We start from the raw sequence: 12438 nt of genomic DNA, 5'->3' as shown, positions 1-12438 counted from the left end.
GCGCAGAATGCTGATTCATCTTCAGTCTCTAAAAGCAGCTGTATGCATGAAGCAGAAGGGGCACGTTCATATGTACGCATATACGAAGCCTGAAATCTCCAGTATAGGTTTACTGTATAAGAAAGCCTTTAGGTGATAATACATGAACTGTATTGGACTGTTTTGCTGTAGTAGACATTATGTACCTGTGCTTTTCCTCTCTGATATTTTAAGGCCAGTCTTTATTAAAGTCCTACTTTATTTTAGATTCATAGCAGTGTGCCCAGTGTGGATTCAGAGCACTGGTAGAAGGGCGACGCCTCGCCTTTGTAGCCCCAGCTGTCCTGGCTTCTAGATGCTGAGCCGCAGCTGGGCAGGTCCTATAAAGGCACACTCACCCTCCGAAGGGACAAGCAGGGACACCCCTGGAAGAGGGAGTTTTATACCGACAGTCCCAGAAGGGATTGCAACCGCGTAAAGCGTTCTTTTTCTTTTTGCCTGTCCCATCACGTATTTTCACCGGGGCAGGCACACCTTTTTCACATACACAGTTTTTGCCTTACACACCCTGCTCTACCACACTGGACCCCACTAAGTAGGATAAGTCCTCTCATGCCCTCTGCCACCAGAGGGCGCTCCTATTCTGTCCTGTCCCTAGTTTCCTGCTTTGCTGTCCTTCCAGACTGTCTCTTTCCCTGGGCTATATATTTCTGGGTCTTTCATTCACTCAGCATTGACGTTCGGATGTCCTGAAACCCGCCTAGCACCAGGTCACCCCACGTCCGTTACCTGAGGGCATAGGTTTCTATACGGCATTCTCTGAACAGCTCAGCCTGGGCTAACCCCCGTCTCGCCGCTACGCATAGGGTCTTTTCGCTCTCCTGTCATTCCACAGTTCGTCCTTTCCGAAATCCGTGACAGTCCAGTCTGGTCGCCATTGTGCTAGCAGTTATTTTTCCCTGGCTGGACCCTATTACTTAGAGTAAGCCCAGCCTGGAGGTAACGCAGCACAACGGTACACCTTTCTTTTGCTTTTTGTTTATTTTTCACCCTTTTTGGTGTTATTTTCAGTCCCTGCTAACCTCACTCTGGTGCTTCCGTCCCCTCACCCGGTGGCGTTGACTTACCTGTGCTCGGCACTGCACCTCCCACTACACACTGTCAATGTATGGCATATCAAAGTTTAGAAGTAGTTAATCAATGTAGGCTTATCAGTTATAACTGTGTAACCAATGGCCTATTACATTTTATTTTACTCTGTAAAGCATACAGTATATTAGGCAGTTAGGTATTAGTGCTGAAATAACCTTTATGCATTTAGGTTCATGATGTGGAAACATGTTGGCGATAAAGAATTAACACATTTTTAATATACCTGTATAATAGAATGTTATCCTTTTAATAGCATTTAGAAGTCACTAAATAATATATATATGATATTTTATTTCAGTGTATTTTCAAGACTATCACAGGATATTCCTACTGTAGTTCCTCCCAGCAACAAGTTCAATGTGTTCTTCAATGCTGTTGTCAGTACTTTAGCATGCTTCAACAGTCTGATGAAGGAAGTCAAAGTCCTAAATTAGACTTCAGCATGATTTCTCACTTTGCAAGCTGTCTTGTGGGATAGAAAAAGATTTTCTCACAAGCACTCTATAAAGAAGTTTGAGTAGGGAGCTGCGTCAGCTGCAAAGAAAGAGGTAAAGGTGTATTCCCTGCTGAAAGTTAAGGAAAAGAGACACAATGTTTCAGCTTTGAAACTCTCGTCAGGTTCACTCAGAGGCCTTCTTCTTCATACACCTGAAGAAGGCTCCACAGCCTCTTCTGTAGTGCCTCTTTCCTTTCAGCACGGAATAAACCTGTTTATTTGCAGCATTGTATGAAGTAGCCTAGTGGTTTGAGCCTGTTCAGTAGAGCTCAGACTGGAAATCTATTTCTAACAGTAGAATGAACTGCTCAGCTCCGATGAACTCCTTTAAACTCTCATACAGGCTTTGGTAACTAAATATTGTAACTTGGACCAGCAGCTTTGAATATTGCTTTCTCTGTTAACATGGTAAGATTAAGCATTACTTTTTGTTTAATTCTAGATAGTTTATTTCCTATTTTCTATCTATACAGTATATCTGTCTGTGCATGTCTGTCTCTGTGTGCATGTAAGCGGCTGTGTGTGTGTCTGCAGGGGGGCTGGCAGAGCTGGCTAGCTCCTGGCTGTGCTGCCAGGGTATTTCCCTGCTAAGTGACTTTTTGTCTTTTCTTCCTACCGACAGCAGTATGCCATCTCTTAACAAATGAAGCCTTTTCTCTGTCATACACTGCACTACCTCCCTACCTTCACACCTTTGTTGAACTGGGCACCACAGCTGAGGAAGCTGCTGCCTTGCTGGAGAGAAGCCTTTGCTGTTCTTGAAGGTCAATCTGTTTGAACAGAGCACTGCCTGGTTATAGTTGTGATCTTGTTCAGTATTTCAGAACTCGAAGATGGTGATGAATGACAAACATGAAGCTGTAATAACTTTGTCAAAAAGACCTTCTGCAATGTTTGTGCACACAGTATATATACATGCAAAAACATGTCCATGTATGTACATCATTATAGATGACACTATTGAAAGTGAACTGCTGGTATTTTTTCCATGAAAAATTCTGGTTAGTTTCAATGGAAAATAGACACAGGTCTATCAGATTACTGTTGCAACAAGCAGGCTTAGAAACTGTAGTGTGAAGTATACCAGTTTATAGTGTATTGATAGTATACTGTCAATAGCACACTACGTTTTACATGAAATATTGTGTTTTTAATATTTTTGCAGAATATTTCAACATATAATTAATGTGATTTTATAGAGTCTGCATGATCATATTTTCTGAGAATTGGGAGTGCATTGTAAGAGCATTGTAAGAGTAAGATATATCACCTCTATATCCTTGATAGTAAACTGCAATTGATCTTAAAACCAAATTACATCATCAGATTTTTGAAGACTGTAGACATTCTGCTTGTGTAATCAGGAAGTATTGAAAGATGCTGTCCAAGTCCAGATTTAACACCCTTCTCTGAACTTGACAAGCTTTCACTGAACACAAAACCCTAATGGGAGAGTGACAAGCTGCTTTGGACCAGTCTCTGCTGTAAATAATATGAATATCCAGATGTTTCCATTATGTAAATGTATCCCACTTCTCCTCCCTGCCCAGAAGAGCAGGAAGGTTTAGAGTTAAAAAGTGAAGTGCTGCCCTGCAACTCCAGAGCCAGCTCTGCGCAGGGGGGCTGCAAATTGCAGACAGCCAGTTACTGCTTCAGCGCTGCAAGCGAGAGAGGGGGAGAGGGGAGGGAGTATGCAGGGGAGGGGAGGAGGGGAGGGGTGCAGGCAGGAATGCTAGACAGATCCGAGCACCGGCCCATTGAGATAACAGCATCGCTCGGCATTGCACCTCCGGCAGGGAGCTACGGCTGCTTACTGTATGTGCTGAAGCAAAAGAGAAGAGGAAAAGGAGCCGGGAGGAGGGAGCAGCCTGTTCCACTGATTGTCCTGGCATCAGCTGTGACTCTCACCTGCCAGAACTGCACTGGCTCTCTTCTCTTCACAGATCTGTGTTAGAGACTGTCTGTTTAGCAGAAACAGAAGCAGCGAGAGCTGGCTGCAGCCACCACGACATTGGAGAGCTACGGAGTTGCAGTGTTCATACACACGCACAACACACATGCTCTCCCGCTTCTGCTCTTGTTTCTGAAGCGCAACGAAGACCAGCACTCTCCAGATCTGTGCTCAGACCCCATCACAGCAGAAGGAACAGCTCAGAGAAGGACAAGCATCAGGGTCAGCAGTGCAGAGAGCCATGGGCTACAGCTTGGCTTAGTGCATCAGGAATCTGGGGAGCAGAACCCTAGCCAGCAGGACCAGTGCCTGGAGGCTGGAGCCAAATTTGCCACTTTCTCTCTCAGGCTGGTGCACTTAGGCTCTGACCTTCACTTGAGCCACCCTTACTTTTTGCTCCTGGACAAGGACCTATTCCAGGTCACAAAAGATAGGAATGGAGACCACTCTGACCTGCAGTACTGCCACCTTTTCCCAAGTCTTTGGTCGCCAGGGGCAGCTCATGCAAGCTGGTGAGTGCTGGACAATCCCCCAACAGGGGGAGTCATCTCTTATTTGTTTCTCTTTTTTACATACCCCTCAGTGACTCCAAACATTAGTCCATCTTTCAATGTAGTGAGGTGCTGTTCTTTTCCTTCCAGAATTTAAAAGAAGCACTTTTCAGCTGCCATTGTTTTCAGGCTGAAAAACAGCAAAAAAGAACAAGTCTTTTTCCATATCTGAAAAAGGAAGGCTAAGTTTAGGAAACCCCTTATCAACAACTCCTTATGGTTCTGAGATTGTTACTGTCATGGCTAGGTGTGATGGAGCTGAGGTGGAAACCCTCAGTTGGGATAATGTTGTGTCTTGCAATGGCTTTGCAATAAGTGTCTGTAAAATGTGTTGATGCACATATGGAAATGGGATTAATTCCATACTGTGGCTCTGTTTTGATATGGTGAGTTTATAAGTATGATGTTGACACCTTCGGGAAGCCTCTGCTCTAGGGCTATTGTGTCTCACTGCTCTGAATATTTGTTATAAAAAAACTGGTATAAATCCTAAAAGGATTCCTGTGTTCCTGCTAAAAACACATTTGTTAAGCGAGAACTAATCTCCAGTATGTACACATGGTATTTTTCTAAGGAATTGGAGATCTGAAATGTTTACTTTTGAGCATTTTCCTGCTCAACCGCTGAGTTACTGTAGGTTTACATTCTGGAGCAGGTTGCCTTAACCTGGTGGAACAAGTTTGTCTGCTTTGTCTGAAAGAGATCTTTAACTTAATTGCTAAACAAATTTCCTCCTCAATTTTCTCTCAAAATGTCCTTTCAAATTCCCTCTCTAATTTTTGGAGGTGTATTTAGTCTTTCAGCTATAGAATAAAATGGTACAGTATGTGGTATGGAGTTGTATGCTTTTACTTTTTTTATTAACACTTGCAGCTGATGGATTTGTGCAGCTTTAAACTTAGTGCCACTATGTGGCAAAATACTGTAAGTGTTATCATCAAAGAAAAAAGGAATTCATCATATTTTGGATATTAATTAAATATTTTAGACATCATTTTTTAATTGATAATTGGTTTGGAATTCAGTTGAGTGATTGTTGGCTGTTGTGTAAATGCTAAATGTCCTAATTATTGAGACAGTTAATGGGGTGATGAGGTGAATAGCAAGCCTGGTGAAAATCAAGAACGAAATATAAAGGAATCAATATGTCCTCTTATGTTTGTGATCTGAGTAGGGTAAAATAAAACCTCTGGAGGGCTTTCCAGCTGTGGAGAGAAATCTCTTTAGTAAAAAATTAAGGTTTTATGGAGTCCCCCTAATGCTTTACTAACTGTTGTGTAGTACAACAGGCCATTGTTTGGTTTAGACAGAATTGCGTAGCTCCTACTGAACTCAACTTGTATTGATTAATGGCAACCTGACTGCAAGGCAAAACATTAAGTCCTGGGACCTCACTTGCTGTCCTTCCTATGGGCTCATCTTGATGTATTAGTATTCCAATAGGTTAGTGCACATTCTCATTCTGTGTGTGTAAAAATTGCATTTTTACAAGTTGAGAATGTATTACTTATCCTGTGGATGACCAGACTTGAAACCTCTTAAACATTTGTGGGATGTGCTGGGATGACATGTGGGTTCTATTGCTCTGTGTCCAGTGACCAGGTACTCTACAGACTTGTGCAGGCTTTACAAGAGGATTGGTACAGAATCCCACCAGACACCATGTGCAACATGGTGCAAGGCATTCAACAGAGATGTACAGCTTGTATTGCTTACTCTTTCTAGTAGCCTGTGACTTTTACAGTAGACCTTCTGTTGATCAATACTATTGGTGACATATATTAACCAGTATGATGAATTTAACACACGTCATGTGTAGTGTTAGTCCACCTACTACAAAACATATGTTGTCATTGTCCAGAAAATCTTTGTGAATTTTAAAATGTTTTACTGAAAATCAAAATAATGTAAAAAATAATCAGGTGTGAATGTGATTACGGGAAATTTAAGCTTTTCTGAGTTGCCATGTATAGTATCAATAAGACAGAATCAAACATCAGGCTAAGGTAAGTTATAGCTTCTATGCTAATGAAAATGGTATATATTTGGTTCAACATTCTTTTCAGCAGTTCTTCAGAGAAGCATTTTGTATTTAAGAGTGGAATGTTCAATTTCAGCTATGGATGAGAGGAAGTAGAGGTCTTTCATAGTGAGGGTGATTTAATTAGTCTAATCAGGGAATGCAGCACATTTGAGGCAAACATAGAGGGGTAGGTCAATTGATAACAAATGGAAATTTTATTTTCCTCTGTGTGAAAGGGGTGGTATCTAGAATCACATTCACATTGCACACACTTTCATACTAAAGTACTTTTAATTGAAAAGAGGGCTACTCTGACCTGACAAGTAGGGAGACACAGACAGGCAGGAAGTTATTCAGAAACATCTCAGTTTTCTAGTCTTATCAATAAAGTTCTACATGGTAACATAAATATTATTTTCTACTATATATATAGAGTATATTACTCAGTCTACATTTGCAATTCAAAAAGGTTTTTATTTTTCATTTTGACCCAGGGAGAGACACTAACAATACTTACCATCTGCTTGCGTGATTGTTTTCGATGCATAGTTGGATCTTCTTCTGTTTCACACAATGTTAAAGGAGACACTGATTTCAACTTTAAATGAATGTCTCACAAGCAGATGTCAGTCTTGGTTCAGTTTGGATGTGGGCACAAGTGCAGCAGTTAAGAAGATGGCAAGTATATCAGGATAGGACCATAGATGCACTCTGGTTTTTAGAAAAAGCTGCCTGGAATGCAGCCAGCTGAAATGATCCCAGCTTTTGTCCTGAGATTCAGTGCCTGTGGCTCACTGTCAAGGGTCATGTTGTTTCAGAGATGTGGTTCAGTGTTGGCCTCTTCAGGCACCAGAGGACTGGACAGGGAAAGTGGAGCCAGTGGACCTGTGCTGTCTTTTGCCATTTTGTGAGTGATCCATCTAGTGGAGCCAGTAATGAAGCAGATATAAATAAATAAATGCACAAAACAAGACACCTCTTTTGTAAAATTCCTTTTTTAAATGTTGTGTGGGTGCAGTCCTGTAGCTTTATAAGAAGCAGCCTTGACACAAGTGAAATACATACTGTATGGCACACCACCAAGCATAAAAGGAAGCACATCTTACTGTCTCTAGATTATACTTATACCCCAGGCATGAATGTATTGCAATTTCTTTTTCTAAAAAGGCATGGTTCCGTAAATGCCATCATATACAGTAGCTTTTACATTTTTTAAAAACAAAAGAATTTCCCAAATGAATAATACCATCATGTATTTCATTCTTTCTTTAAATTTCTCTTAACAGTAACATTGCTATACAAATAAAACTGATAAAACGTCTAAATTATAAATGCCAGATGAACAAATAGTTTCATTAGCCCACTGATCCCAGTGTAATTTGTAAATGTGTCATTTTTGCTCCAAAGATATCTCTTGATGGGAATCCAATTTTTGTGCTCTTTAGCACTCTACTGTTAGCTAAAGTCATAGCTTCCAACTTTGATCATTCAAAAAATATAAAAGTAAAATTTACTTTCTAATATGTGATGTAATTTGTTTCTCACTTTCTGTAAGAAATAGTATACATTTCTTAAGGGGATTCTTAAGGGGGACAACATCTTCTTTGTAAATGCTTTTAATATCCTCAACCAGAACTGCTCAGCTTCTCTTCATTTAAACTGCAGGAATTATATATCTTCCATGGTACAGGCACTTTACAGATTAATGATAAACTAATGTCCCTCTTTTGCATATTTTAAGCTCTTGAGCTATGAGCTGTAACATTATCTTAGGGCTGCACTGTACAGAGACTGTTGCATAGCACAACCTCAGTGAAATACAAGTTCTTTACCTGTGCTGGCTGAAGACATGAACTTGCTCTTGGAGTGAGTAAAGGTGAGGAGAAAATGTCATTGCTTCTCTAACTCTGCTTGGAGTATCCAGGGGTACTCACAGTCGAACTGAATTTGTGTGTGCACTCATTATCACAATCCGGTTGACAAGATACAGTACATTTGTTATGCCAACATTCTGAACATAAAGTAGTTCAGGTGGGTAGCTGCGTCAGCATGCGTAGGGTGTAAAGGAACAAGTAATAGGTTTATTCCATGCTGAAAAAAAGAAGAGAGAACACACCTGAAGAAGGCTCCACGGCCGAAATGTTGTGTTTTTTCTCTCTTCTTTTTTTCAGCATGGAATAAAGCTATTACTTGTTCCTTCTGAACATAAAGTTAGTTTGCTAAGAAAAGGAATAATCCCAGGGTGCAGTATGTCTGCTGATGCAGCTGATGGGAATGTGTGGAGTATTTTAGTCTCCTTGTAAAAATGTACAGTGCTAAAGCTCTATAGGACAGGGTTAGTGGGTTAAAGCAGAAAAGAGAAACATCCCCTCACACCTCGTGACAACACGATAATATAAGAAGGATTACTAAAGTGAGGAAACCATTTGGTTTACTAGAGGTGACTGAATCCAAATCGCTTGTACAAGCCCAGCATCAGCTTGAAGTACTTGGATGGGAAGACATTCCAGATGCTCCCCCATTACACTCTGTATAAAGATGTGTCTCTGATTTTCTGTCCCAGATACACCTCTAATTTCCCTCCATGACCCTGCAGAATTGCTCTTGCGTGACCTTTGAGCAGGGCAGACCATTGCAAAACTGCCAAACTAAAGGAGAACACACAAAACCCTGGAGGCTTTTGCCCAGACAGCACTGGACAATAAAATATCATTATGAATACAGGGACCCTGTGTTAAATTTATCTGAATTTAAGACCTAGCTCTCCATCTTATCAATTTGCTTTTTATTTATGGTTTTGCCTTCCTTTCTTAATTGGATTGGTCTGAGGAAACAGTGAGTACTGTCATTCATCACTAAAATCATCTTAGATCCACTTTCACACAGGAATGTGTCATTCTTGTAGGTCTTGCTAACAATGATTTTACTTTTTTGATTATATTGGCTGCCTGACCTATGAAGACCTGTTGAGTATGTTTTGATGCCTTAACAGTTCGCCTGCAAATAGCAGATCTGCCTGTTTACAAAACTCAGAACCATCCTATCAAACACTTAATGACCTCCTTCATTATTACAAATACAATGCGAAACAGTGCTGAGAGCCGAGGGATACCAGAAACCTCAATGGTTATTGCCGCTTCAAAAAAAATATGTTTCATCACAGGCACTGAAAGCACACAAGTTTTTGATTGGCAGTTACTATAGTAACCTTTGTTCTTTCCATTGTAAAGTGATGAAAGCGATTGGAGCTAGCTACTTGGAAGAAATTCCCCCCAGAAGTCATTAACAATGTATAGAGCGCCACACAGACATGAAGTTCAGGAGCTGAGCAAGGAATGAGAATCTTCCTACCACAGGAATAGAAACTTCACTACAAAGCAGTGCAATCCAGCATCAGGTCTTTTACTGAGCAAGCTCCTTTCCTCTGGTCTCCTCTTTACCTCTTTGCTTCTCCCTTTCTCTGTCCATCTTCCTCCTTCTCTTTTCTTTCTCTTCCACTTTATCCTCCATTTCAAAGATCTGAGGCACCACTGTTTGCTTAGAAATATGTATTTCATTATACAAATTTGTACAACTGTACAATATCTGTTTGATTCTTAAGGGGTACAACAGCTCCTCTGAAATGCTGAGAAATTTCCATTGACTGCAATTTCCTGCTAGTTTAACCATTATTGTGTATATCTGATCTGAGTTCCATGTTATTCTTATCTCTTTTCTTCTCAAGTGGTTATCTGAGTTCTTGCCCCTTTTTTAAACTTTCAAACACACAATACTCTAGAAACTTCCAACAATATTCTAAAACTATTTCATTATGAAACAAATATGCACTTTTAAAATTACTTCTAGTATATGGGGAGTTGTACTGTATAATCACTTGACAGCGAATTGCTTTGAAAATCACCTTGTAAATATCAGAAACAAAGACATTAAAATGTGGACTCTACTCCTTTAATGTAAAGCAGTGAGATTTACCAGGGATTTTTTTCATCTTCATACAGTTCAAAAGAGATCCACTAGGATACCAGTGTTTCTTTTTCATGGCTGAGCTCTCTTGTACCGTTTTAAAAAATCCTTTGCCTTGATCTGTGTCACATCATGATCTGAGGTGCCTGCTTATTTGTGTGTGGGTAGCACTGAGCGCATCCCAAGGTCAAGGGATAAAACAAAGTGGCCTTGACTTCTGCAGAGGATACTAACCACTCAGCAGGAAATATTCTCCTTGTTCTCATCAGCATTAGAAACAGTGATTGCAAACCCAGTCTGCTTGAGAAGTGATCAGAGATACAATTTGTGTGCTTTATATCATACACAGCTGCTCATAATGCTGCAGTCAAACAGTTGGGTTAACAAGCTGCTTTTCATTGATATCAAATAACACAGAAGTTATGCCCCTGAGGCTGTATTATCCTTCTTGTGTGATTCTTGTGTGTCTTTGACATTCTTCTCTTCCATGAAGAAGTATGTGTTGTTTCTGAACAACAGGGCACATATCTAATGAGATGGAATAGCTGTCAGAAGACAGAAGACAGAAGTCAGAAGTCTTCACTGGTGTTTCTACAGTGGCATTCAGAACAGCCTTAAAAGGCTTTGCCTTCCTTGTAGTGGAAATCCATTTGACCCAGAGTACTCCAGTAGAAATTCGAAACATCCAATAAGAGTATTACCCAATCCTCACAGAAATTATAGAGAACAAAATCATTGCAGCTTTTCTATAAAGGTACATGTCACGGATGTCAGAAAGGACGAACCGTGGAATGGCAGGAGAGCAAAAAAGACCCTATGCGTAGCGGCGAGATGGGGGTTAGCCCAGGCTCAGCTGTTCATGGAATGCCGTATAGAAACCTATGCCCTCAGGTAGCGGACGTGGGGCAACCTGGTGCTAGGCGGGTTTCAGGACATCCGAACATCAATGCTGATCTAAGGCAAATGAAAGACCCAGAAATATATAGCCCCAGAGACAGAGAAACACCGGAAGGACAGCAAAGCACCGGAAACAAGAGACAGGACAGAGAAGGAGTGCCCTCTGGCTGCCGAGGGCATGACAGTACATAGGTTATTGTTCATGGATATGCTTTACTGCTGTAGCGATGTACCTCATTGTTAAATGATGACTGAGGAAATGGCTAAATTAGTGGCCATGTAGTCAGTCTTTGATGCATAAGCTGTGTTAACCCACCTGTACTCACCAGTTTCTGGAAGACATCCATCAAGAAGAGGATTTACAGTTTGATTTGAAGCAATGTGGCCCAAACTCCAGGACCCTGTGAAAAATGCTTTCACTCATCATGTTGTGATACAGAGCCCACCCTGGGAGGCACGCTGATGCTTTGCAGAATTCTGCCTTTTATTAAACGCTGTTGGTTTTGCACTGGTGTCAGGCAACATCACTGTTCCAGATGATGCTGATGAAAGAAAATGATCTGTGAGATCTGTGATGATACCACCTCCCTTCTAACCTTGGAGTGTGCAGCAACAGATGCAGAACATGCACTTTTATTTGCCTCTTAAAATGCTTCTGAAAAATTCAAATACAGTACTTGCTGCACAAGACAAGGAAAGAGCATTATACTTTTTAACCCTAACCCTGATAAAGCACAAGGCTCACAGACAGTGTAGTGTTTGAATGCTAAGAATGTTTGGCATAATATATGCTAATCATTTACATGTAATTTACATTACATGTAATTTACTATACAGTCTAGTACAATGGAATAAAGGTAAAAGACAAGCTGTCTTGTAATTCTCTAGTGCACAAGTGACACACTTATTCTCAGTTTCCCAAAGTTTCAGCTTACACTCACTTCTCCAAAAGGAGGTCAGTTTTCCCCGAGGCGACATGGTGATCATACTTCGCACACTGTACATTCACCTCCAGCTCAGGATGATTTAGAAAGACCGTGCAGTTAAAAGAAAATGTTGAAAGAAATTCTCAGGGGGGGAGAGAAACCATTGTAGTGCAGAAAGTGCTGAAATCAGCACGCATATAATATTGCTTATCTTTTATTTCTTAAGTTAAGTTTATGTCTGCGTTTGACTGTTTCTTTGCATGTCCCTTCTAGCTCTCTTGTTGAATTAACCATGGAACCAGGGGCATTGCTGCTACAATGAGGCTGGAAGAACAGCATTAAGGCCCCACCGGTCATAATATGAGCTTGGTGATTCAATGCCAGTTCAGCAGGGCCCTACTTTCTGTGTATCCCCAGTTTTTCCTTCAACAGCTTATCTCCCTATCTCTCTGCATAGAGCAGAACAAAAACGCTTGGCCTACTCTGCTAGTACCTGGGTG

The 12438-nt window shown here is 40.9% G+C and overlaps 1 protein-coding gene across 1 annotated transcript in view; it reads left to right on the top strand.

Annotated features, from left to right (window-relative positions):
• Positions 1-3360: 3360 nt before the first annotated feature.
• Positions 3361-12438, top strand: part of kazna (kazrin, periplakin interacting protein a) — a 607020-nt gene continuing 597942 nt past the window's right edge. The window contains exon 1 of the mRNA XM_088617118.1: positions 3361-4090. Within this exon, the coding sequence (XP_088473244.1) occupies positions 4015-4090 (76 nt within the window). The 5' untranslated portion in view covers positions 3361-4014. The remainder of the gene's footprint in view (positions 4091-12438) is intronic.

Source organism: Lepisosteus platostomus, chromosome 23, assembly GCF_059453375.1.
Source record: "Lepisosteus platostomus isolate fLepPlt1 chromosome 23, fLepPlt1.hap1, whole genome shotgun sequence".
Taxonomy (NCBI): Eukaryota; Metazoa; Chordata; class Actinopteri; order Semionotiformes; family Lepisosteidae; genus Lepisosteus; species Lepisosteus platostomus.
This window is presented reverse-complemented; position numbering and strand designations above follow the sequence as displayed.